The 26,380-nt window shown below is 40.4% G+C and overlaps 2 protein-coding genes across 4 annotated transcripts in view; one reads left to right on the forward strand and one right to left on the reverse strand.

Moving 5' to 3' along the window:
- Window positions 1-118: 118 nt before the first annotated feature.
- Window positions 119-16,466, reverse strand: GPATCH11 (G-patch domain containing 11). 2 transcript variants are annotated; one of them, XM_065929432.1, is made up of 10 exons: window positions 16,354-16,466; window positions 11,070-11,167; window positions 10,069-10,140; window positions 9,296-9,522; window positions 8,109-8,150; window positions 7,246-7,366; window positions 7,034-7,124; window positions 5,726-5,842; window positions 2,857-2,938; window positions 119-2,155 (listed from the first exon to the last, which is right to left on the reverse strand). In XM_065929432.1, exons 3-10 carry the CDS (start codon window positions 10,125-10,127, stop codon window positions 2,100-2,102), a joined length of 795 nt encoding a protein of 264 aa, XP_065785504.1. In that variant the 5' UTR covers window positions 10,128-10,140; window positions 11,070-11,167; window positions 16,354-16,466; the 3' UTR covers window positions 119-2,099. The 2 variants fall into 2 exon arrangements, with proteins under 2 accessions (XP_065785504.1, XP_065785505.1); XM_065929433.1 differs by lacking the exon at window positions 11,070-11,167 and having other exon boundaries at window positions 16,354-16,465.
- A 72-nt stretch (window positions 16,467-16,538) lies between these two features.
- Window positions 16,539-26,380, forward strand: part of HEATR5B (HEAT repeat containing 5B) — a 95,447-nt gene continuing 85,605 nt past the window's right edge. For both annotated transcript variants that reach the window (XM_065929438.1, XM_065929439.1), the window contains exons 1-4: window positions 16,539-16,620; window positions 17,457-17,604; window positions 20,784-20,995; window positions 25,097-25,205. In XM_065929438.1, the coding sequence (XP_065785510.1) occupies window positions 17,479-17,604; window positions 20,784-20,995; window positions 25,097-25,205 (447 nt within the window). In that variant the 5' untranslated portion in view covers window positions 16,539-16,620; window positions 17,457-17,478. The remainder of the gene's footprint in view (window positions 16,621-17,456; window positions 17,605-20,783; window positions 20,996-25,096; window positions 25,206-26,380) is intronic.

Raw genomic sequence — 26,380 nt, forward strand, 5'->3', positions numbered from 1 at the left:
GGCCTCTGGCCTGGAAATGCAGACCACAACTCTGGTGGACTCTTGGGTTCAGTCAAGGTTATTCCTATTCTTATGTTAATTTTATTTCTATTCTTATGTTAATGAACACATTCAAGAACATATTTATTTATTTATTTTTTTCACAAACATACTCTAGGCCACTGGGCAGGTAGCCCCATAGTACAAGGAGAAAAAGAAGCCAGTTCCTAACTCCATTCGGTCTGAAAGAATCCACATGGCTTTGGGTCTGACAGAACAAATGTCAGTATGATGGCTAAAATGACAGGCAAGGATGTGATTATAACTGCAAGAAGAAGATGTACTCCTGTTTTATCTGTTAATACAATGTTATTATTTTTTACATGAAAAAAGTAAATATCAAACAGAATTGTCCAACTATATAAGCTCCAATATTTTACATATGTATTTATACTCATAAAAATAATAATTCAGTTTCTAGATGAAGAACTGAGGCCCAGACGTTGACTAGGTTTTCAAGCTCTACTGCATGTTGGTATCAAGGTTAGTGGTGCACAGACCAGAGGGATCAATTATATAGACTTTCTGGAAGTATGATAATCTTTGTATTATCATTTTTTTAAAGCTCTCCAAGTTAAACATGAGGACAAGTTAAATTAGGTCATCTTAATACAACTCAATAGTATTGATAATCTTAATTTGGGTAAGCGTACGTTAGCTTCGGCTATGTTCTCAAGTATGCTGTTTATAATAAGAGGCTGATCTCTTGCTCAGTGCTTCAGAAAGGTGAGCTGTAAAACTGTACAGGTAAGGTCACAACTTGATCCAAAGAACAGTTGTGCTCTGGTTTAACCTAGAGAACTAGTTCTTATCTACAGGTCATAATCAAACTCAGAACTTTAAAATAAATAGATATCTAGAAACAATCCTAGACTAGCTGAATTAAGTCACTAAGGGTAGTATCTGAGCTTGGGAACTTTAAAAAAAGTTCATAATTTTGATGCCCAAACTTACATGGAGCTCTCTAGGAATGTGCCACATGGTATGTCTTTAGCTGTATTTGGTTAAGTTATAGGGAAGCAGAATTCAGCTTAAGACAGAAAAATAACTTTAAAAATGACTTAGTGCTACCCAGCTCTTTTAAGGCAGTGAGCTCTCTGCGGATGGACAAATCAAGGTAGAGGTAGGATTACCACCTGCTGGGAATGTTGTCAAACAATTAAGAATTTGGGTCACCTGATGTTTCAGGTTACTCCCAACTATTGTTTCTTTAGCCAAAACTTGCAATAGTTCACTCATAATGGATACACACATTGCCATGAAAATTCATGATTTTATGGAATATCTCTTTGTCTCTATTACTTTGTCTCTAAAACTCATTAGAATTAAGTACTATTAATGGAACCTTGGCTCTGAAATTACTCTCATTGAGGGGATTACTTTTCGCCTCCTCCTCATGCTTGCATGCAGGGAAGGGAACCTCTTCTTGCTCCTTGGAAGACAGAGTTGTGGGAAGAAGTTCTGCGAGCTGTATTCATCCCTTCTCAGCAGAGCTGTATCTCTCCTGATGAGTGGTTTTGGGAAAAGGAGCTGAGGAGGTGTGCCTCTCCTCTTCATCTTGAGGGTTCGTTCTCTCACCTCGACAGCTAAGACGGGCTCTATCCTTCCTCCCTCTGAGGCAAGGTCTGCAGTTCTCTCTAAGCAGGGAGATCTCACAGGGAGTGTGACTGGAGAAGAAGTCAAGTAGCTCTTCATTCCGTTAGTAATAAAGCTGATATTTTGATCTCAAACTCCCACGTCTCATGTTTCAATTTGTTCCAAAGTGAAAAGGGGAATAAGAGAGCTGGTGTCCTTTCACCCCATGAATGTCATGACAGAGTCATGAACTGTAATTGCTGGTGTCTATCACACTTGTGCTCTGCAATGGCTTTCCATTATATGTTCAAGTTAGTAAAGAATTATATGCTAAAGTACAAAGTACTTCTAATGTACAAAAAGAACAAAACACATGAAGTCTCCTTTCTTTACCGGTATCAAAAATTTGGGAATTCTAACTGCCCAGCTATCTGTCTTTAGGAAACAAGAACATTTGCCAAGCTTCCACTTTATTGAGAATAATCTTAGTCATGATCTGCAGAAGTTGGTCCTGGACAATTTGAAGACAGGTCTTCTTTATCTGTAATTTATGTGAGGAAAAGAAACAATTAATACAAATTGCACAGTAAACTATTTCAGAAAATTGTTTCAGCATAACATGTATTTTGTAGTTGTGTCTGCTTCCCTCCTCTGCTAAACAAACCAGGAAAAGATACAACAATAATCCCAAATTCTTCACTCTCAAGTACAAAGTCCTTAATTTCAAGTTAACAAAGCTGGCTTGAGTAAGTGCTAGAAAAGAAAGCACTTGTGTCTTTAAGACATCTGACAGGTTTTAACCATTTCTTTCCTTACAATGAAAAAAAAATGGATTTCAACATTCTGATTTCTATGGTTCACAGACAATATTCTACCTAACTACAAAAAAATTGGTTCTAAAAATTTACTATATCTTTCTGATAGCTGAAGAATTGTGGAAAAATAAGGCATGAAAAAAATTTATCATCTTCAACTGATTAAAAAATTCTTTTAGAAATAGAAGACTGAAAAATTCCCTTCTGCACATTCAGTTTCTGAAAAGTTAAAAGCACCTTTAATTAACCCTCAATTCTTTCTCTACCCACTATTTCTTTAAAGCATTCATCCAACATTGCCCTTTGGATGGAATAAAAAATTTCCATTGTCTATGGGAAATATGAATTTCATAAAAAAAAAGATCAAAGCTGAAATCAAAGAGCATTTGTATGCAATAGTTTTTAGAAGCATAAAGTATCTTCTTACCTTCATAGGCTGTTCCACACCAAATACAATACAGATGTTCTTCTCTTAAATAACTAGTCAGTATTTGTAATTTTTCCAGTACCTAGGTATAGGTAGGATACAAGCACATTAATGGTTCACATTGAACAACATTTTTGTTTTTAGGTCTATTAGATTATGCTCAATTACCCCAAGGCCATAAATCCTCTCATAACTCTCAGTCACTTAGGAGAGGTGTCAAGGGTGGAATATATTAGAACATGTCCCAGTTTACTAGCTGCCCTATTTCACGTCTGTCAGACACAACACTGGCCACTTGTTAACATTTCATCAATAGACTGTGGCTGGCTCTATTAGAATCACTATCCTTTAAAGACCCCTTCTATTAATAGTTTCAAAGAATCTGGGTGGAACTGTCTCACTCTGCCACTAGAGTTCTCATCAATGGTTTCCCAGTTAGATGGAACAAAGATTTTTCAAATTGTGAATGTTTCCTACACACTCTTTTATACAAGTAACCATAGAAATGTGTATTCTTTTCTTGAAAACTCTCTACTTACTTTGAATTGTGTTTCTTGACTTTGTCTTGTATGTGGGTGAATTGGGGGAAGGAGGTACTCAGAATTACTTCCAGAAGTTCAATAGGAAACAAGGTAGAAATCAACATAATTTACATTTGCAGCTAATACATCATCCAAACTGAGGTGAAAGGGGTAGGTAAACTGAAGCTAAAAGGGCCATTTACATGAAGTTTTGATTTGGGGTTAATAAAATAAACCTATAATGTAGTAGTTCTCAACTAGGAGTGATTTTTTTCCTTCAAGTGAAAATTTAGCAATGTCTGGAGACATAAGAAAGCTTTTCTCAGTGATCAGTGCAAAGAAATAGAGAAATACAATAGAATGGGAAAGACTAGAGATCTCTTCAAGAAAATCAGAGATACCAAGGGAACATTTCATGCAAAGATGGGCACAATAAAGGACAGAAACGGTATGAACCTAACAGAAGCAGAAGATATTAAGAAGAGGTGGCATGAATACACAGAAGAACTGTACAAAAAAGATCTTTATGACCCAGATAACCACGATGGTGTGATCACTCACCTAGAGCCAGACATCTTGGAGTGTGAGTCAAGTAGGTCTTAGGAAGCATCACTACAAACAAAGCTAGTAGAGGTGATGGAATTCCAGCTGAGCTATTTCAAATCCTAAAAGATAATGCTGTGAAAGTGCTGCATTCAATATGCCAGCAAATTTGGAAAACTTGGCAGTGGCCACAGGACTGGAAAAGGTCAGTTTTCATCCCAATCCCCAAGAAAGGCAACCCCAAAGAATGTTCAAACTACCGCACAATTGCACTCATCTCACATGCTAGCAAAGTAATGCTCAAAATTCTCCAAGCCAGGCTTCAACAGTACATAAACCATGAACTTCCAGATGTTCAAGACAGATTTAGAAAAGGCAGAGGAACCAGAGATCAAATTGCCAACATCCGTTGGAGCATTGAAAAAGCAAGAGAGTTCCAGAAAAACATCTACTTTTGCTTTATTGACTATGCCAAACCCTTTGACCGTGTGGATCATAACAAACTGTGGAAAATCCTTCAAGAGATGGGAATACCAGACCACCTCACTTGCCTCCTGAGAAAACTGTATACAGGTTAAGAAGCAACAGTTAGAACTGGACATGGAACAATAGACTGGTTCTAAATTGGGAAAGGAGTATTGGGAAAGGCTGTATATAGTCACACTGTTTATGATATTTATATTCAGACTACATCATGAGAAACGCTGGACTGGATGAAGCACAAGCTGGAATCAAGATTGCCAAGAGAAGTATTAATAACCTAAGATACACAGATGACAGCACCCTTACGGCAGAAAGTGAAGAAAAACTAAAGAGCCTGTTGATGAAAGTGAAAGAGGAGAGTGGAAAAGCTTGCTTAAAACTCAACATTCAGAAAATTAAGATCATGGCATCTGGTCCCATCACTTCATGGCAAATAGATGGGGACACAATGGAAACAGTGGGAGACTTTTATTTTTCACTGCAGATGGTGACTGCAGCCTGAAATTAAAAGACACTTGCTCCTTGGAAGAAAAGCTATGACCAACCTAGGCAGCATATTAGAAAGCAGATTACTTTGCTGACTAAAGTCCATCTAGTCAAAGCTATGGTTTTTCCAGTAGTCATGTATGGATATGAGAGTCAGACTATAAAGAAAGCTGAGTGCCAAAGAATCGGTGCTTTTGAACTGTGGTGTTGGAGAAGACTCTTGAGAGACCCTTGGACTGCAAGGAGATCAAACCAGTTCATCCTAAAGGAAATCAGTCCTGAATATTCATTGGAAGGACTGATGCTGAAGTTGAAACTCCAATACTCTGGCCACCTGATGTGAAGAACTGACTCATTGGAAAAGACCCTGATGCTGGGAAAGACTGAAAGCAGAAAGAGAAGGGGACGACAGAGGATGAGATGGTTGGATGGCATTACCAACTCTATGGACATGAGTTTAAGCAAGCTCTGAGAATTAGTGACAGACAGGGAAGCCTGGTGTACTGCAGTTCATGGGGTTGCAAAGAGTCGGACATGACTGAGCAACTGAACTGAACTGGAGACATTTTTGGTTGTCACAGGGGGAAGTTCAGTGGATGGTGGATGGAGGCCAGAGATGCTCCAAGATAACTTACAATGTATAGACCAGCCCCACAACAAACAATTACACAGTTCAAAATGTTAATTGTGCCAAGGTTGAGACACCCAGTTTAAGGAACTGGTGCTAAAACATACATTTAATGTGGCTGATTCATGATGGCGTCTGGCAGAGGCTAATACAATGTTGTAAAGCAATTATTCTCCAAAAAAAAAAACCAAACCCAAACAAACCATACACTTAAATCTTCACTTTTATATTCATCTTCATCTTGTTCTTTTTCTTCCTCTGCCTCTTCTTCAGTTTCCTCTTCAGGCCTCAACCAGTACCATGCCTCCCTGGGAACTTGAATATTCTGAAAATGTAGAATTATTCCCAATTAAACAAAGCTAAACATAAAGACTATCACAAGTTTGTTCATGTCAACATAAATTCACTCTTTCAACTATATATTTACTGCTTTAAGTTCCATACCATGGAACAGTGCATGTGAGTTCAGTTGCTCAGTTGTGTCTGACTCTGACCCCAGGCTCTTCTGCCCATGGAATTTTCCAGCTTAGAATACTAGAGTGGGTTGCCATTTCCTTCTCCAGGAGATCTTCCTGACCCAGGCATCAAACCCAAGTCTCCTGTGTCTCCTGCATTGGCGGATTCTTTAACACTGAGCCACCTGGGAAGCCCTGTACTATGGAATTATGGAGATGCAAAGCCCAGTTAGAATACTGCCTCCCAACTGCTGACAATCTACTAGGGAAAAGAAGCTATGGGGATAAGTAGCTTAATGGGTATAAAATGATATATAGCTAAGAAATCTTAAGTATCATGACATATACTCAAAATAACGTGCTATGGAAATACTGGAAAGTGAGAGATTGCTTCCAGCGATCTATTTACATATAAGGGAAATTTTACAAACATTTCTGAGACTTTAAATGAAGTCACTTTATTTTGCTGGTAGGCGAACCATCAAAATAAAAAATTAAAGAAAAATCAAATCAAAAATTGAATTTTGAGAACTACTGAAATCTGAAATAGCGTTCTACATGATTTTACTAGTTACAGACATGGAAGTTACTGAATATGGACTGAAAATAGGCTCTTCTGATTAGCCAAGCATTCAGGTGAACAGAATTTCCACAATTCTGAGCAATAGTTCTGAGTAATCAATATTCAAATAAATGGAGAACAGTTAAGTGAAAAATGGTATTTAATGCTTAAAGATCACTCAGACTATGTTCCTGCAGTGAACAAGTCATTATTGTGCATACCAGTTATCACAGATCAACAGTGCATCTGAAAGTTTTAATGGGCAGATACAATAAGCTTGGAGTTCTCTCTCTTTAAAAATAAAAATATGGGACATTCCTGGTGGTTCAGTGGTTAAGACTCCATACTTCCAATGCAGAAGGCACACTTCCAGTGCAGAGGGCACAAATTTGATCCCTGGTCACATACGCTATGTGGCGAGGCCAAAAAAAAAAATACACGGTAAATCATACTGGGTGCCAAAACACTTTACCAAACTGAAAGCAGGTAAAAGGATTACCTTCTGAGTATCCAATTGTTGACAGGCTCTCTGACTTCTTCTAAGATCTCCTTCTAGCTTCATTTCGTCTTGCTTATTTTTAAGTCGAATTCTAATTTAAAGAAAAAAATAGTACACCAGAGGTCTGTGCTCTCTTTATCCATGTTAAATGCCCAAATACCAGGAAACATACCCCAATAAAGGAACGAGGAGACTAAAAACAGCTCAATTACCGAAACTGTTCTGCTGCTCTTTCTTCAGCTTGGCTTTTCATGTGAATCTTTCTTCTGTAGCTTTCCAATTTTTCCTCTGCTTTCCGTTTTAATAATGTCTCATGACCAATGCCACTTTTCCCTGCTCAAACAGGAAACACTGATGAGAAACCTACTAACTTTGTATGTCGAAATGTGACAACTTAAATTTTTTTTTCTGGCCATGCATGCAACTGGCAGGATCTCAGTTTCCCAACCAGGAATTTAACCCAGGTCCTTGGCAGTGAAAACATGGAGTCCTAACCACTGGACTGCCAGGGAATTACCTAAATACTTACAAATTAAATGTAATTATAACTTTAGTACAATCACTCAAAATCATTTGATAAGAAGGACAGGAGAAAACACTGGAGGTTTTTTTTAACCCAAATTCACAATTTGATTTTCACAAAGATTATCAGTCTGACCTAAAAAGATGTCAATACTATCCACATTTTTTTCAAATTGGGAAAAAAGTATCAACAGTCACACTTTTATATAGATATGATGAACAAATAAAAAATATATACTTTTCTCTTTAATTTGTTCAATTATTAAGAAAAACATTTACTGGATAAATCAGGATACTTTTAGGACATTCAACAGATAAAAATAGCTTTGTATTTTTGATGGTTACAACAATTTTCCCATTACTTTCATGATTTAAATTTTATTTTATACTCATTAAAACTTAATTTTTAGTTTAAAAGGTCTAAGAGTTTAAGAAACATTTTACATGATAAGAACTGTAATAGTACCACCATAAAAAACTATTTATTAAACAAGTATATGTGCTATGTTTAAGTTGTTATTAACAGCAAACAGCCGCAACAGTACTTACACACCTGTTTTGACATTGAGAGGAATTGGTTCAACAATACCATCTCCTAAATAAAAGAGAACAAGACACAAATTACTTTAGAAATTCTTCCTCAAACTATTGGTGGATGCACTATGCAACTTTACAATGTTCTATACATATCCCTTCCAGTTTCAGTGATACTCAGAATTGAAACTGAACATCAATACACTATAATCAACTACTTCCCTTGGCCTTGAAAAACTAAGTCCTCAATAAAGCTGATGGACAGCCTCCAATGCCACCTAAACGTAGGAATTTTCACTGATATATATACAAGACGGTGGCAGCCTAAGAGAGAGCAAAGCCTTGCTAGGAAAGTCAAAGCAATGACAATAAAGGAGAGAAGAGAAAAACAGCTTATAGAAGATACTACGTGTATGACCTCTATGTCTTAATAGGCAATCTCATTCCTAAAACAGAGGTGAGAACTGAGCTTCTCCAGCTGAGGGGTCACTCAGGCAGCTGCCTGCCACAGGTACAGAGCAAGCAGGCCGGAGTCCTGCCATCATCTCTAGTGTTGCTCCCCGGTCCTTTGGGCCACTGAACTCTGCTTTCTTTAAGATATTTTTGATGTGGGTCATTTTTTAAAGTCTTTGTTCTTATTTTTTTGCCACTCGGCATGTGGGATCTCAGCTTTCTGAACAGGGATTGAACCTGCCCCCTCTGCATTGAAAGGTGAAGTCCCAACTACTGGACCGCTAGGGAAGCCCCCTTTTCTTTTCTTAAAGAAACATTTATTTATTTATTTGGCTGTGCTAGGTCTTAGTTGCAGCATGCAGGGGTCTAGTTCCCTGACTGGGGATCGAAGCTGGGCTCTGTGCATCGGGAGCAGTGTTAGCCACTGAACCACCAGAGAATGCCCTGGGCCACTGCACTTCTTAACCGTTCTCTTGTCATCATTCTTAGCTGCTGCCTCCATGGCAAGCCTCATCCATCCCACTCCTTCAGGGCCAAGCTGGGCTGCTAAGCAGCTCTGGGTGGCATATGTCTGAAGTGGCTGTGGGAAGATGGAAGTTCTCCACAAGCTTGCCAGCCCACAAGAGACCAGGAAGCTTAAGTTGTTTCAATCTCTGTGTAGATGGACAGAGAGGAAAGAGTCATCACTGGTTCCCATCAATAAGTTACCATTTGGTGGTTAAGAACAGCTGTTCATTTCTGGCTCTGACTCACCGCTCTTGCCGAGGGCCTGACCGCTTTTATACCCCATCTTCTGAAGCAGAGCAAACCCTTTGTTTTCACAGCCGAGTGCATTCTTCAACCCCATGTCACGTCTCTCTTGTTCTTCTTCTTTTATACTTTTCTGTCTGTTTTTCAGATTCGCTTCCTGTCGCTTTTCTTCTTTTCGACGGGCTTCCCGGATTTGCCTCAGCATTGGCAAGCCTGGTCTGATATCGTCTCTGAAGAATGAGGGAAAAGGTTATTTTAGACTAGTACATGGAAGTTTCTCATAACTTTGCCACTTACTCACTTGACACTACTTAATATTTCAGTGCCACCTTTAGGAGTAACTCTGTTATCACCACTATTAGAACATAACCAATGTCCTGTGACAATGGCTGTTTTGGTAAAAACGATGAAGGTTGGTATTAGGAGGTAAGAAACAAAATGTAGAGTTAAAAAAACAAGAAATAGTAAGACTAATTTTTTTAGGAGATTGGCAATAATAAAAGGAAACTCTCAAAAGGAGGTACAAGAAGTGAAAAGATGAAATAAAGGAAAAGAGTAAAATGTCCTTGGTAGTGTGGAAGAAAAAGAATTGAGTGCCAAAGTAAAATGGTTAGCATTAGAAGCATCTTTGTATCATCGACATGTAGGAAATGTTCTCATAAAGCAGTGAGATGAAATTTCCAACCTCACCTTTAAAATCAATGGCATTGCTTAAAAACCTCCAATTCCTTAATGTCTTACACGTATCATTATATGGGGTGTGCACATTTACTTACTGGACATTAATGAAGGAATCAGACATATAGTCCTCCTCTTCTGCCATGTTCAACTTCATATGGCAAAAGTATCTACAAAGCAAACAGGATGAAGTCACAATTTTTTTTTAAGACGCAGATTCAAGGTTTTATTTCAAACCCCAGCACGACCACTTACTAGATGTGTGCAATCTTGAAAACATTACTGTCCCTTCTTCTACCATCAATTTTTAAAAATTTGTTTTTAATTGAAGGATAACTGCCTTACAATGTTGTGTTGGTTTCTGCCATACATGAATCATGCCATACATGAATCAGCCATAAATATACATACGTCCCCTCCTTCTTGAACCTCCCTCCCAGCCCACCCCCATCCTACCCTCACTCTATCCCTCCAGGTTGTCAGACAGCACTGTGTTGAGCTCCCCGTGCTATTCATCAGCTTCCTACTAGCTATCTATTTCACATATGGTGTGCGTGCCTGAATGCTAAGCACTTCAGTTGTGTCAGACTTTTGTGAACCTGTGGACTGTACCCCACCAGGCTCCTCTGTCCATGGGATTCTCCGGGCAAGAATATTGGAGTGGGTTGCCATGCCCTCCTCCAGGGGATCTTCCCGATCCAGGGATAGAACCTGCGTCTCTTAAATTCCCTGCATTGGCAGGTGGGTTCTTTACCGCTAGTACTACCTGGGAAATCCTTTACTTATGGTAACAGAACTAATTTTCAGTTTACCAAAATGGAAATAAACTTGCATGCATCCTCAGCTGTGACCTTTCTCTAGAACCCTACTCCATATTCAAGTGCTCTTGGGTTGAGCCCTCAAACTCAACAATCCAAACAACTCATTCTCTCCCCCACCCAACTGCCTCTATCTCTGCATTTCCAAATTAATGTCACCACTATCTCCCCTTTCCTGACCTCTCATAAACCTCCATCCACTCTTCTTCCACATTATTCCTCATAGGCATTTTTTTCTTATAGCTGTGACCACTACTTTAGTTCAGGCATTTCTTTCTCACCTGAACTGTCACAACTGCTTCCTAATTGGTCTTGTTGCCTTTGGCCTCTCCTCTTCCAATCCACAGAGGTCCTCTATGACCTCTCCAAAGTGTTTTTTCTTTAAAAAAAAAAACAAACCAAAAACATGTCAGGCCATGTTACTTGCTGGTTTCAAATCCTTCAGCAAATTTTCCCCTGGGGGCAGTGGAGGAAGCATCACTTTCACACGGTAGCAGGAGAGATTCCCCATAATCCGACTTCTGACTCTTTCAGGATTCATTACTCACTCCACATGGTCTCACTGTCCTCTGAACACACTGCAGACAGTTCATTCCTCCTAGGCCTACGCTACCTGCTTTTACAAATGGCTGTCTTGACTACTCCAGGCCTCTCTCCACAGCACTTCATGTTCAAGCTGTTCATTGGTAACTAGATATAGTTAACACTTCACTTATATGGAAACACTTCTGAGGACGGTTTTAGCCAAAATAGTTAAAATCATGTAATAATTAGCCCTTAACGGGATAAAATAACTATCCAAAAAAGTGTACTTCAAACTTTCCTGTGTATATGAATTGCCCCAGGATTTTCTCGTGGCTTCCCTGGGAGCTCAGCGGTAAAGAGTCTGCCTACGAAGCAGGAGCCACAGGGAGATGTGGGTTCAATCCCTGGGTTGGAAAGATCCCCTGGAGAAGGGCATGGTAACTCAACCCAGTATTCTTGCCTGGAGAATCCCCATGGAGAGAAGAGCCTGGTAAGCTACAGTCAGTCCATGGGGTCACAAAGAGTTGGACACGACTGAAGCAACTTTTAGCATGCAGCATGTTTCTCAAAATGCAGAGTCTGACTCTGAGCTCAAGTCCAAGGCTCTGAATTTCTAACAGGCTCCCAGGTGCTGTCAATGCTTCTGGTGCAGTTGCTGGATGCAAAAGGGGGTCACTTGCTGCAGTGCACATACACCGTGTCGGCCTGTTCATCATCCCTCCTTTTGGAACTTAGCCCTCTGCCTTCCTTGTGGTTCTACTGGAGAGTGGCAATTAGTACACCCTGGGGCATAAGGTGGCCAGTTATAGTACCCTATGTCCTAGTAAGAGGGGAGGGGATGACCTAAACAGGGCAAATAAGCATCTCTTTCCGTGTTGTGGATATTCAGTCGCTTAGTCATGTCCAACTCTTTGAGACCCCCATGGACTGCAGCACACCAGGCTTCCCTGTCCTTCACCATCTCCCAAAGTTTGCTCAAACTCATGTCCATTGAGTCGGTGATGCCATCTAACTGTCTCATCCTCTGTCTCCCTCTTCTTTTCCTGTCCTTAATCTTTCCCAGAATCTGGGTCTTTTTCAATGAGTCGGCTCTGTGCATCAGGTGGCCACAGTACTGGAGCTTCAGCTTCAGCATCATTCCTTCTAATGAATACTTAAGGTTGATTTCCTTTAGGATTGAATGGTTTGATCTCCTTGCAGTCCAAGGGATCCTCAAGGGTCTTCTTCAGCATAACAGTTCGAAAGCATCAATTCTTCAGTGCTCAGCCTTCTTCATGGTTCAACTCTTACATTTGTACATGACTACTGGAAAAACCATAGCTTTGAATACATGGACCTTAATCAGAAAAGTGTGTCTCTGCTTTTTAATACACTGTCTAGATTTGTCATAGCTCTTCTTCTAAGGAGCAAGCATCTTTTAATTTCAGGCTGCAGTCACCATCCACAGTGATTTTAGAGCCCAAGAAAATGAAATCTGTCACTGTTTCCATTGTTTCCCCATCTATCTGCCATGAAGTGATGGGAAAGGATGTCATGATCTCAGTTTTTTGAATATAGGTTTACACCAGCTTTTTCACTCTCTTTCCTTAATGATACTTATACATGGATTGTGGTGGGAAAGAAGCTCTCTTTGTTGGGATTTCTGAACTGGAAGTATATGAAGCTGGGCTGTGGATGGATGTCTTTATATATTATGTACAGCATTTACAGTAATTCACCCAGTGTATCTAAAGCTCAGATTCTTCATTGATAATAATAGTATTTTTACACATAATGATTTCAGCTCAGTTCAGTTGCTCAGTCATGTCAGACTCCTTGCGACCTCATGGACTGCAGCATGCTAGGTTTCCCTGTCCATCACCAACTCCCACAGCCTACTCAAACTCATGTCCATCACGTCAGTGATGCCATCCAACCATCTCATCCTCTGTCGTCCCCTTCTCCTCTCGCCTTCAATCTTTCCCAGTATCAGGGTCTTTTCCAATGAGTTGGTTCTTTGCATCAGGAGGCCAGAGTATTGGAGATTCAGCTTTAGCATCAGGCCTTCCAATGAATATTCAGGACTGATTTCCTTTAGGATGGACTGGGTGGATCTCCTTGCAATCCAACGGACTCTCAAGAGTTTTCCCCAACACCACAGTTCAAAAACATCAATTCTTCAGTGCTCAGCATTCTTTATAGTCCAACTCTCAATGACTACTGGAAAAACCATAGCTTTGACTACAAGGACCTTTGTTGATTAAGTAATGTCTCTGCTTTTCAATATACTGTGTAGGCTGATCATAGCTTTTCTTCCAAGAAGCAAGCGTCTTTTAATTTCATGGCTGCAGTCACCATGTGCAGTGATTTTGGAGCCCAAAAAAATAGTCTCTGTTTCCATTGTTTCCCCATCTATTTGCCATGAAGTGATGGGACCAGATGCCATGATCTTAGTTTTCTGAATGTTGAGTTTTAAGCCAACTTTTTCACTCTCCCCTTTCACTTTCATCAAGAGGCTCTTTTAGTTCTTCTTCGCTTTCTGCCATAAGGGTGGTGTCATCTGTGTTCAGTTCAGTCGCTCAGTCGAGTCTGACTCTTTGCGACCCCATGGACGGCAGCATGCTAGACCTCCCTGTCCATCACCAACTCCTGGAGTTTACTCAAATTCATGCCCATTGAGTCAGTGATGCCATCCAACCAACTCACCCTCTGTTGTCCCCTTCTCCTCCCACCTTCAATTTTTTTCTTCTTCATTGCTTTATTTGCCAGACTTAAATAGGGTCATTAGAATAATGGAAATCTTGTTTAGCATAGTAAACTGCATTATGAAGGGTTGACATAGATCTCTCTTTTTTTCCATTTATTTATATTAGTTGGAGGCTAATAATTTTACAATATTGTAGTGGTTTTTGCCATACATTGATATGAGTCAGCCATGGATTTACATGTGTTCCCCATTCTGAACCCCCCTCCCATCTCCCCCTCCATTGTATCCCTCTGGGTCTTCCCAGTGCACCAGCCCCGAGCACTTGTCTCATGCATCAAACCTGGACTGGCGATCTGTTTCACAATCACCTTCAATCTTTCCCAGCATCAGGGTCTTTTCAAACGAGTCAGCTCTTCACATCACGTGGCCAATCTGTGTATCTGAGGTTATTAATGTTTCTCCTGGCAATTTTGATTCTAACTTGTAATTCATCCAGCCCAACATTTTGCATGATGTACTCTACTTATAAGTTAAATAAACAGGGTGACAATACACAGCCTTGACATACTCCTTTTCCTATTTGGAACCAGTCTGTTGTTCCATGTTCAGTTCTAACTGTTGCTTCTTGACCTTTATATACATTTCTCAGGAGGCAGGTCAGATGGTCTGGTATTCCCATCTCTTTCAGAATTTTCCACAGTTTGTTGTGACCCACACAGTCAAAGGCTTTGGCGTAGTCAATAAAACACCTACCTAGTATATCAAACATTTTTATCCTATTTAATTACCATTAACGGCATCCCTGGTGCTCTAGTGGCTAAGACTCTGTGCTCCGAACACAGGGCTATGGGTTAAATCCTTATCAGGGAACTAGATCCTCCATGCTACAACTAAGTAGTGAAGCCCTATAAATAAATAAATAAAAATAAAAAGAAATATTAATTACCGTTAACAGCTCTGTAAGATAGGTACAATTGTGCTATGCTTAGTCACTCAGTCATGTCCCACTCTCTGTGACCCCATGAACTGTAGCCTGCCAGGTACAGTTAGCCCTGCTTTAATTAAGACTCAGTTTAGGTAAGTGATTTGCTCAATACCACATACACACACACACAGACACACACACAAAACCCTATGTCTCAGAGCTGTTTCTACTGCAAATAGGATTAGATTATTTTTCAGGGACCTATTTAGCTCTAAAGGGTCATGCACACAAGAATAGGTGCTACAGGTCATTTAAGCCCCCTTTTTATGGGTACAACATATTTCCCAGCATCATTTATTTCCATGAAGCATAAGGATAAACTCCACAAGGTGACAATCCAGGCAAAATGACAGTGGCTAGACCGCAATGGAAGTGATGAGAAATCATCAGATTCTAGGTATATTCTGAAGATAGGGATAATGGGATTGGAGGTGGCATGTGAAAGATTGATGCCAAGGGTGACCGTTGGGCTTTTGGTTTGAATAAACAGTGGAGTTACCAGTTCTCCCAAATAGTCAGATTGCAGTATCAGGTTTTGTTTTTGTTTGTTTTCTGGCAGAGAGCAGGTGGGAGGTGTCAACAAGAGTGCTACGTCACCCGTGTTCATAGAAGCTCTTCACAATAGCCAAGACATGGAAATAACCTAAATGTCGGCTGACAGATGAATGGATAAAGAAATGGATAAAGAACAAAACAATGCTATTTGCAGCAACATGGATGCCACTAGAAATAATCATACAAGTGAAGCAAGTCAGAAAGAGAAAGACAAATACCATATGATATATGTGGAACCTAAAATATGACACAAATGAACCTATATATGAAATAAGAGACAGAATCAGGGACCCGGAGAATAGACTGGTGGTTGCCAAAGGGAGGAGGTAGGAAGACGGATGGATTGGTAGTTTGGGAGTAGTACATTCAACGAGAATGTATAAACAACATCTGACTGTATAGCACAAGGAATTATAGTCAATATTTTGTGATAAGCCATAACGGAAAAGAATATGGAAATATATACACGTATGTATAAATGAGCCATTTTGCTGTACAACAGTTGTGGACATTACAATACACAACATTGTAATTCAAACATACTTTTTTTAAAAAGCGATGCTTCGCATGTACTGAGAGTCTCATTATACATCCCAGTGGAGAGATGGACTACGTAGCACAGCAGAAAGATGACAAGAAACGCCTCAGTCCCAAACACTCGCTTCAGGGACCGCCGATCCCTTCCCTCCTGGCGCTCATCCCACAGACTTGACCACTCATGGGTGGGAACATAAAGAGACGGTGTGATGGCTAGTTACAGCCAGCGTACAGATCACCACCCTTTATCATTCGACAGGCGTCCACAGCCCCTTACCTGGAAGCTCTACTCGCCCCGGGCCAGCTCTACAGAGCGCTTGCCTCGGCTCGCTCCTGAGTTTCCGAAAACAGGATCAATTGAAAAGCTGCGGCAGGCGGGGCTTGGCGGACGCGGTCAAGTGCGCTTGCGCAGGAGCAGCCTTCCGCGCACGCGCTCTCCCTGCGCTTCCTGCCGGCTGGAGTGTGGGAGGCGGGGCATCCGGGTCCCTTGGCGGCTGCTTCAGGCCCTGGAGCTCCGCTGAGCCGCCCCTGACAGAAATAGGAGGTGAGGCCGCCGAGTCTGCAGCTGGAGCCTGCGCGTTGACACATCCCCTTCCCCAAAGCCCCCCCACCACGTTGTCAGAGGGCTGGGGAAGGAATTCCAGTTCGTAATGAGCACTTTCACTTTTCAGCCGCCGACTCCTGGGGTTGACAGCCCGGGTGATCGGCCTCCAGGCCTGCGGCGCCTCCTGCATTTCCCCCAGGCCCGGCGCAGCGGTCCGGTTCTCATAGTAGCCGGGTTCACCCGGACTAGCTGCGCGCGCGGCCTCTGCCAGCTGCGTTCCTGTGCTCCCCCCCATCCCCGGCGTTGTAGCTGAAGCTTCGGCCGCGGGGATCTGGCCTCCCGCCGTCACCTCATCCCCCTAAGGAAGACTCTCAGAGACTTCCAGGGTGGCATCCTTCTGCTGGGACGCCTTGAAGTCCTCCTGGGGCAGGTGCAGCAGCGGGAGGGTGCTGTGCATCCAGCAAAGGAGAGAAAATAGGAGGGTGGTTGTCATGCTCGGCTGATGTCTGATATTGGTGTTTCGGTTTTCTGTTTATGAAATGGGTGAAGGACATGTATTTTTCTTCTGGAACCATGCCTTTTTTGCACTGTTTATTTTAATTTTCCTTTGACCCCATTATCCATTCTTCCTCAACAAGCATGACTTTCATTTGTTTTTGTTTGCACCCTTATCCTTTAAAATCAGTTTCTCAGGTTTTGCCTCGAAGTTATGTACGTGTCCTCCAAGTGAGATGAGAAGTAAAGCCTTGTATTTCTTTTCTTAGTGATTATATTCATGAAGCTTGACTTTTAACATGAACAAGTCTTTACAAGAATTTTAAAATTGTTTATTTAAGGTGTGAATTTAAAACTTCAGTCATGGAGTTAGCCCACAGTTTATTGCTCAATGAAGAAGCTTTGGCTCAAATCACTGAAGCAAAAAGACCAGTGTTTATCTTTGAATGGTTGCGATTTCTTGATAAAGTCTTGGTTGCTGCCAACAAGGTATGGTATTGCTTTTTATCTAGTTGGGTTAGCATATGTAAAGAATATTATGTGTAAATGATTTGTAAGAAAGCACATTATGTTTTGGAGGTTGTGGGTCAGTTGAGAATATTACACTGTAGTAAAAATTTCTTGTCTGCCTTTTTCTATCCTGTGGCAAAACTGAAACCTCATTTAAATCCAGCTTATTGCTTGGATAGAGGCTTCATATTTCTTCCTGGACATTTAAATTTGAGGGGAGAAAAAGAAGATTATGTGACTGCTATCACCTTAAATTCATTATCTCCAACATCAAGTGGTCCCTTAGTGCTGTGTAGCAATTTCAGTATCTTCACTTGTCTCTCTGAAGCTGCTGCTGCTAAGTCACTTCAGTCGTGTCCGACTCCTAGCGACCCCATGGACTGCAGCCTACCAGGCTCCTCCGTCCATGGTACTTTCCAGGCAAGAGTACTGGAGTGGGTTGCCATTGCCTTCTCTGTCTCTCTGAAGAGTTAGCCTTTTTTTTCTTTTTTTCCTTTCCTTCATAGTCTTTTCATCCAAATTACTTTTCAATATTTGTGTGTTTTACTCTCCGTTTTTAAAATTAGATGCTGTGTTTAAAATTAGGAACTCAAACATCTGATAATCTTTTACCGTCTGCTCAAATTTAAGAGGGAAGGGGATGTATGTATACCCATAGCTGATTCATGTTGAGGTTTGACAGAAAACGACAAAATTCTGTAAAGCAATTATCCTTCAATTAAAAAATAAATAGATTTTAAAAATAAAATTTAATAGGGAGTAATCAAAGTTTGCTGGGCAGAGTGACGTTTGTTACCTGTGTTTTGTCATACTGGTCCAGTTCTTTGAGGAACTCTTTATAGGTTTCTCTGGGCTAGTCATTCCCCACAAGATACTTTTTTACTTTAAAGTGTCCTAAGGTATATGACTCGCTGCCTAGGTTCTAGCATTTGGTGGAGAAAGCTGGGGACTTCAGGATTCAGTGTGTTAACTTTTAATTAGTTCCCCTGTAGTCAGTGTAGTTTTCCCAGCCCACAATTGTGCCTGAGCTCGCAAAGTCCAGAATGAAGGAGAGAGATATGAGAGTCTTACAGCTTCTTAAATAGACTCTCAATCATTCCCTTCACTTCTAGGTACAGCTTTATTCTCTCCTCCTTGAGAACCTTGATGCCTCAAAACAAAAGCCACAACATACATGAGCTCTTAGGGGGTTCTGTGTTGGAAGTTGGGTATCTTCTAGCTTTCCCTATTGAGTGTAGCTGGCTTCTATATTTTGAATTCTTTCTTTGTTTTCTTTGCCCTTGTGTACTTGTACTTTTTAATTACTTATTTATTTCTTTGATTACCCTGGAGTATACTTTAGTTTCTGTAGAGAGAATTAATGCATGGATTCATTACAGTCTTTAACTAAAAGTTCCTATTTTCTCTTAAACTCACTCCATCTGAGTATGTGTTCCCTCCATTTCACTGAAACAGATCTTCTCTTGCCCAAACCAATGGTCAGTATTCTGTCTTAATGGACCCATCAGCAACTTTTCACCTAGCTGATCCTCTGTCTTGAAATACTTAAAACATTTTTTATTTTGTTGTGAAATTGAAAAATAAAAGGAGTATGTAAAAAGTTATCCAAATTGTGAAGCATGATAATATGAACCTCTGTGCTCTCTTCACTCACATTAAAAAATAAATTGTTAACAATACTATTGATGCACCGTTGGTGTGAAGCTTTTCCTATTTGTGGTTCCTAAGAAACTGTTTGCTTTTAGTTCTTGTCCAACTTCACTAGTTACTCTTCCTCTTTTGCTGGCTGTTTCTCAGTCCTGGGCACAGGTTTTTTGTTTTTTTTTTAAATACATCTTACTTATTCCTTCAGTGACGCTATCTAATGCCATGACTTTTACTACCATCTACATAGTAATGATTCCCAGATATCTTGAGTACCTGCTCCACCTCTACCTCTTGGATATCTAAATGGCATCTCAAGGTTAAAACCAAATTATTGATTTAACCCTCCCAAACCTGTCCTTTCCCCTGTACTTTCTATCCGGAAATGACCATTTCATCCTTCTGGTTGCTCAAATCATAAACCTTAGAGTCATTCTTCACTTCCCTTTTTTTCTCAAACTCACATCATGTTTCTCAGCAATTCATATTGGTTCTATCCCCTGTATATGTCCAGAATTCAATTATTTCTCATTATTTCCATTGTTACTGCCCTCATTTCTTATTGAATTTTTGCCACAGCTTCTTAAGTGCTCACCATGCCTCTAACCATGTACATTTGTAGAGTCTCCTTAGCTCAGTAGTCAGAATGAGCCTGTTAGAACATTTAATCATATCCCTCCTCTGCTTCAAACTCTCAGAATAAAATCCAGAGTTCTTACAGTGGTGTCTGAGGCACTGCATGACCTGGTCCCATCTATCGTTCTGACATCATCCCCTGCTGCTTCCTCTGTCTTATTCTGCTCCAGCCACACTGACTTCTCTGTCCTCAAGCATGCTGGGCAAGGCCTTTGCATTTGTTTCCTGCCAGGAATGTTCTTCTCCCAGATATCTGCATAACTCACACCTTGATTTCTCTTCAGGTTGCCTTTTTCTTACTAGTCTCTGTAAAACAGTAAGAACTTACACTGATCATGTTTATTTGTAAACACTCTTTCTCCCCACTAGAATGTAAACTTCTTGACTGCAGAGGCTTTGTCTATTGTGGTCACTTTTGCGCCCCAGTGCCTAGAATAGGCATTGTGCATGGACGTGCACAATAAATATTCCTTTAATGAGTGAATGAATTCTCAGCATTGATTATGAGTAAATCTGAATATTTTTCCTGTTTCCTAGGGCTCTTCAGAGTTTCTTTTGGTTTCCTTTACTCAGCTATATAGCTTTGTGAGATACTGACTTTGCTTTTACAGGGGACCCCAGCTGAGTTCTAAGACTTTAATTGTCCATACACTTAATATTTTACATCCTTTGATTGTTTTATTTTTTAATAAGCCAGTGTGGAAACTTTTTGGATATAGAGTAGTCACTTTTACTGATAGCTAACTTTGTGAAATTGGAGAAGAATGAAGAAGAATATTTTATCTCCTTTAAATTTAAACAGAACAACCTTTTGTTGACTAAAAGATAAAATTATGTATAAGAAGAAAACTGATGTTCTTTTTTTTTTTTCTTAACAGACTGATGTAAAGGAAAAACAGAAAAAACTTGTTGAACAATTAACTGGATTAATAAGTAGTTCACCTGGACCACCTACGCGAAAATTGTTAGCTAAAAACCTTGCAGCCCTTTATAGCATTGGGGATACTTTCACTGTTTTTCAAACACTTGATAAATGTAATGACATTATCAGAAATAAAGATGACACTGCAGCCTACTTACCAACAAAATTGTAAGTACTTACTTTGAAATTAACCCTTGAAACTTGTTTTTTTTTTTTTTTTTTTTTCAGAGTAATTTATCTCAATAAGGGAATGGCAGCCCACTCCAGTGTTGTTGCCTGGAGAATTCTGTGGACAGAGGAAGCTGGTGGGCTACAGTCCATAGGGTTGCAAAAGAGTCAGACATGACTGAGTGACTAATACTTACACATTATCTTAATGAAGCGCTGCTGATCTTAAAGATTCCCGGGTAGATGGAGCCTGGGTCATTCTGTTGACAGTAAAAGCTCTAAGTAGGTCTGGGGAAGGAGTTCTATTTCAACATATACTCCATTGTCCCTGGCACTTGTAGCAAACTACAGAGAATTGGTTTGATGTCAGCAATTTGCACAGGGGTTTCTGGTAATTTTGAAGGAGATGATATATATTCTTGGCTGGGATGGAAAGAAAAGATTTTCTAGGTGATGAGATTGTTGCAGGAACAGGCAAACTATAGGCCCCAGGTCAAATCCAGCTTGCCACCTATTTTGTAAATAAAGTTTTATTAGAATACAGAGATACTCCTTTATTTAGTAGCTGCTTTCATGCCAAAGTGGCAGAGTTGAGTATCTGAGACAGAGGCCACTTCCCTGGGAGCTCAACTGGTAAAGAATCCATAGGTAGTGCAGGAGTGAAAAAGTGAAAGTTAGTTGCAAAATCATGTCCGACTTTTTGCATTTCCATGGACTGCAGCCTGTCCTGTTCCTCTGTCTGTGAAATTCTCCAGGCAAGAGTACAGGAGTGGTTTGCCATTTCCTTCTCCAAGGGATTGTCCCAACCCAGGGATCGAACTTGGGTTTCCTACATTGCAGGCAGATTCTTTACCAACTGAGCCACTAGGGAATGCAGGAGACCCTGGTTCAATTCCTGGGTTGGGAAAATCCACTGGAGAAGAGATAGACTACCCACTCCAGTATTCTTGGGCTTCCCTCGTGGCTCAGACAGTAAAGAATCTGCATGCAATGTGGGAGACCTGGGTTCAATCCCTGGGTCAGGAAGATCCCCTGGAGAAGGGAATGGCTGACTACCCACTCCAGTATTCTTGCCTGGAGAATTCCATGGACAGGGGAGCATGGCAGACTGCAGTCTGAGCAACTTTCACTTTCACTTTATTGACTCTTAAGTTAAGGACTTAACCCAACTCCAAGCTCATGCTTGTGGTTTGGATCTAGGGCAGATATTTTCAGAGAAGGTCTTGAGGATAATGGCCTTAGGGATGCACCTTGTGAAAGAGTCCCTTAAGAAAATCAGCAGTTACAGTACAGTGAGGGGTGCTGTGGGAGGGAAAATAACACCTGAATAAACTTAGCTGTGATGTGAGAGAAGAGCAGTGTCAGTGAAGGCTTCTCAAAAAAGCGTCAAAGAACCATCAAGGAAGGCCATATGGAAATGAGTCAAGTAGGGGGTTAAGATGGGAAAAGGGGAAGATGGATGTGATGGGTTAGGGACCAGCAAGTATTATGGAAAGGGCCAGGTAGTAAATAGATTTGGATTTGTTGAATATCTCTATTGCAACTACTCAACTCTGCCATAGACAGTATGTAAATAAATGAGTACAGCTGTATACCAATAAAACTATTTACAGCAACAGGTGGCAGGCTGGATGATGGGCTAGATTTGGCCTGCAGACTGTGTTTCCCAACCTATTTTCTGGACAAAGGAAACTTATAATAACTGGAAACAGAGCTGGCTTATTAATACCTTATTTCCAGTACAGAATAGTGGAGGGGATAAGTTCAGGAGAAGATGATGGATCTAGTTCTGGACGTGCTGAGTTTGAGTCCACATGACAGTGTGTAGTAAGCAGTTGGAAATCCTGGTCTGGGTTTCAGAGACCTGAGCTGAGAATGTTGTTTTGGTGAGTAGAGAGAGAATGGAGATTTGGGAGTAGGCTGAAACTGTGTTCTGGATAAAGTTACCTAGAAAGGGTGTATTACTGTTTTGAGAGGAGACGGTGCCAAGGATACACCTTCACAACACCAACATTCAAGGAGCCAGGACCAGTATAACAGCTTACAGAGGAAATGGGGAAACTATTCTGAACTTGGACACTGGTGTTTAGGTCTGTTTTCAACTACATAGGTATGCTGTGATTAAATTTTGTGTTTTTTGAGATGCATATGGATCTTAAAAGTGCTTTCCAGTTTATTCTGGAGTTTGGAGGTATGTTCATCGTTTTCTGATTTAATTCTCCATTACTTAGCAAATCCACACATGATTTTATAGTTCTGATAAAGCAGAATTTATTGTATATTACTTATTACTCATATGTATTTCCAGTGGATTCATGCGTTATATTTAGGAATTCCGTAATATATTCTGGCAAATGACCTCAGACATTTTTAGCTTTGTTTTCAGCCTATAGAATATTGACAAAAGCATGGGATTTGGAGTCAAAGAGGTGAAGATCGAGTCTCTGATTCTACTGTTTGTTGCTTGTAGGATAGTAAACTAAATTTATTTAATCACTCTCAGCCTCAGAGTAACTTGTTCAGGACACATAGCTTTTGTGTGGCAGGTCCTAGGATTTAGACACAGATTTGCCAGAGCCCAAAGGATACATGCAGATTTGCCTGCAATGCAGGAGGCACAGTTTGGATCCCTTGGTTGGGAAGATCCCCTGGAGAAGGATATGGCCACCTACTTCAGTGTTCTTGCCTGGGAAATCCCTTGGACAGAGGAGCCTGGCAGGCTACAGTCCATGGGGTTGCAAAAGAGTCAGACAGGACTTAACAACTAAATAACAACAACAAAAGGAAAGCTTGGGTTTCTTTCCAGAGGACGGGTATGATTTATTATATGAATATATGTTTATTCTCCTACTTTTCTGACAAGAATACAGTTTGATTAACCATAGTATTTGTTAACAATTATAAAGAATAAGCAAGGCATGTTTTCCTAAAAAATTTTTAATTGAAATATACTTGGTTTGCAATATTGTGTCAGTTTCAGGTATACAGCAGAGTGATTCAGTTTTATATATATATATATTTAGATTATCTTCCATCAGAGGTTATTATATTGAATATAGTTCCCTTTGTTGAACAGTAAATCCTTATTGCTTATCTATTTTATGTATAGTAGTTTGTATCTGCTGATCCCATACTCCTAATTTATCCCTGCACTCCTCGTCCCCTTCGGTAACTGTTAAGTTTGTTTTCTGTGTCTCTGAGTCTCTTTTGTTTTGTATATAGATTCATTTGTATTGTCTTTTAGATCCCACAAATAAGTGATATCAAATAATATTTGTTTTTCTCAGACTGGCTTATTTCGCTTGGTATGATATTCTCTGGGTCCATCCATGTTGCTGTAAATGGCAGTATTTCATTCTTTTTTATGGCTAGGTAATATTCAATTGTATATATACCCCACATCTTGAACTGTCATCCGTTCTGTGCCATCTGTGCCATCTGTTGGTGGGCATTTGGGTTGTTTTCACATCTTGGCTATTGTAAGGAGTGCTGCTGTGAACACTGGGGGGCATGTCTATTTTTGAATTATAAAGAGTTTTTGTTTTTTGAGGATATATGCCCAGAAATGGGCTTGCTGAATCATACGGCGGCTGTATTTCCAGTTTTTTGAGGAATCTCAATATCAATACTCTTTTTCATAGTAGCTACACCAGTTTACATTCCCACCAGCAGTGTAGGGATGTTGCCTTTTCCCTGCACCCGCTCCAGCAGGGCTTCCCTGGTGGCTCAGAGGTTAAAGCGTCTGCCTACAATGCGGGAGACCTGTGTTTGATCCCTGGGTCAGGAAGATCCCCTGGAGAAGGAAATGGCAACCCACTCCAGTACTCTTGCCTGGAGAATCCCTTGGACAGAGGAGCCTGGTGGGCTACAGTCCACGGGGTGGCAAAGAGTCGGACACAACTGAGCAACTTCACTTCACTTCACTCCAGCATTTATTATTTATAGATTTTTTTATGATAGTCGGTAATCAGTAAGGTGTTACTGAAAGTTTAAAATTTGTGGACAAAAATGTCCTGGTCAAATAAAATTGATTTCTGAAAATAAAAAAATGACAAAATTATTACTCTAAACAGTGACTGATGAAAATGTCACTTCTTACAGGGCTGCAGTGGCTTGTGTTGGAGCATTTTATGAAAAAATGGGGAGAATGTTAGGCAGTGCATTTCCAGAAACAGTGAATAATCTTTTGAAATCTCTGAAGAGTGCAGAGGTAAGTTTTACAACAAGTATTAAATGTTTTGCTTGTGGTGGGAGTTAGGTATTAGTTAAAACCTATGTTTGCCTTTTTTCTGTTAAGTGCATTACTCATATGGCTTACCAAGAGGGTAATTTAAAATTATTACTTGTAAAAAATATTACTTGCCCCTTGTTTTAATGCACAATTCCTCATATTTCAAGGAGAAAGGAAATACTGCTTTTCCTTAACAAAGAAGAGGTTTGCATTAACCCCAGGGATATTTTTGTAGTGCCATGTTATTTTTTTGTACCATAGATAATGTATTAGTTTTCTAGGGCTGCCTTAATAAATTATCACAGAATGGATGGCTTAAAACAACAGAAATCTCTTTTGTCCCAATTCTGGAAGTTTAAGTCTGAAAGCAAGGTATGAGCAGGGCCATTTTCCCTCTGATGACTCTTGGGAATAATCCTTCCTTGCCTTCTTAGCTTCTCGTTGTTACTGGCGGTCCTTGGCATTTGGTGGTATTCCTGGGTTTGCAGATATATCTCTCGTGTCTCGATCTCTGCTGTTATACGGTGTTCTACTAATGCATCTGGTTCTGTGTCCAAATTCTCATAGTATAAGGGTACCAGTCATCGAATTAGGGTTCACCCTGATCTAGTATGACTTCATCTTTACTTGATTTCGTTTCTCAGTCTCAGTTCAGTCGCTCAGCTGTGTCCGACTCTTTGCAACCCCGTGGACTGCAGCACGCCAGGCTTCCCTGTCCATCACCAACTCCGGGAGTTTACTCAAACTCATGCCCATCATGACGGTGATGCCATCTAACCATCTCATCCTCTGTCGTCCCCTTTTCCTCTCGCCTTCAGTCTTTCCCAGTATCAGGATCTTTTCAGATGAGTCAGTTCTTTGCATCAGGTGGCCACTCTATTGGAGTTTCAGCTTCAACATCAGCCCTTCCAGTGAATCAGTCCTGAATAGGACTGATTTCCTTTAGGATGGACTGGTTGGATCTCCTTGCAGTCCAAGGGACTCTCAAGAGTCTTCTCTAACACCACAGTTCAAAAACATCAATTCTTTGGCGCTCAGCTTTCTTTATAGTCCAACTCTCACATCCATACATGACTACTGGAAAAACCATAGCTTTGACTAGATGGACTTTTGTTGGTTAAGTAATGTCTCTGCGTTTTAAATATGCTCTCTAG

The sequence above is a fragment of the Muntiacus reevesi genome, chromosome 3 (assembly GCF_963930625.1).
Source record: "Muntiacus reevesi chromosome 3, mMunRee1.1, whole genome shotgun sequence".
Lineage (NCBI taxonomy): Eukaryota > Metazoa > Chordata > Mammalia > Artiodactyla > Cervidae > Muntiacus > Muntiacus reevesi.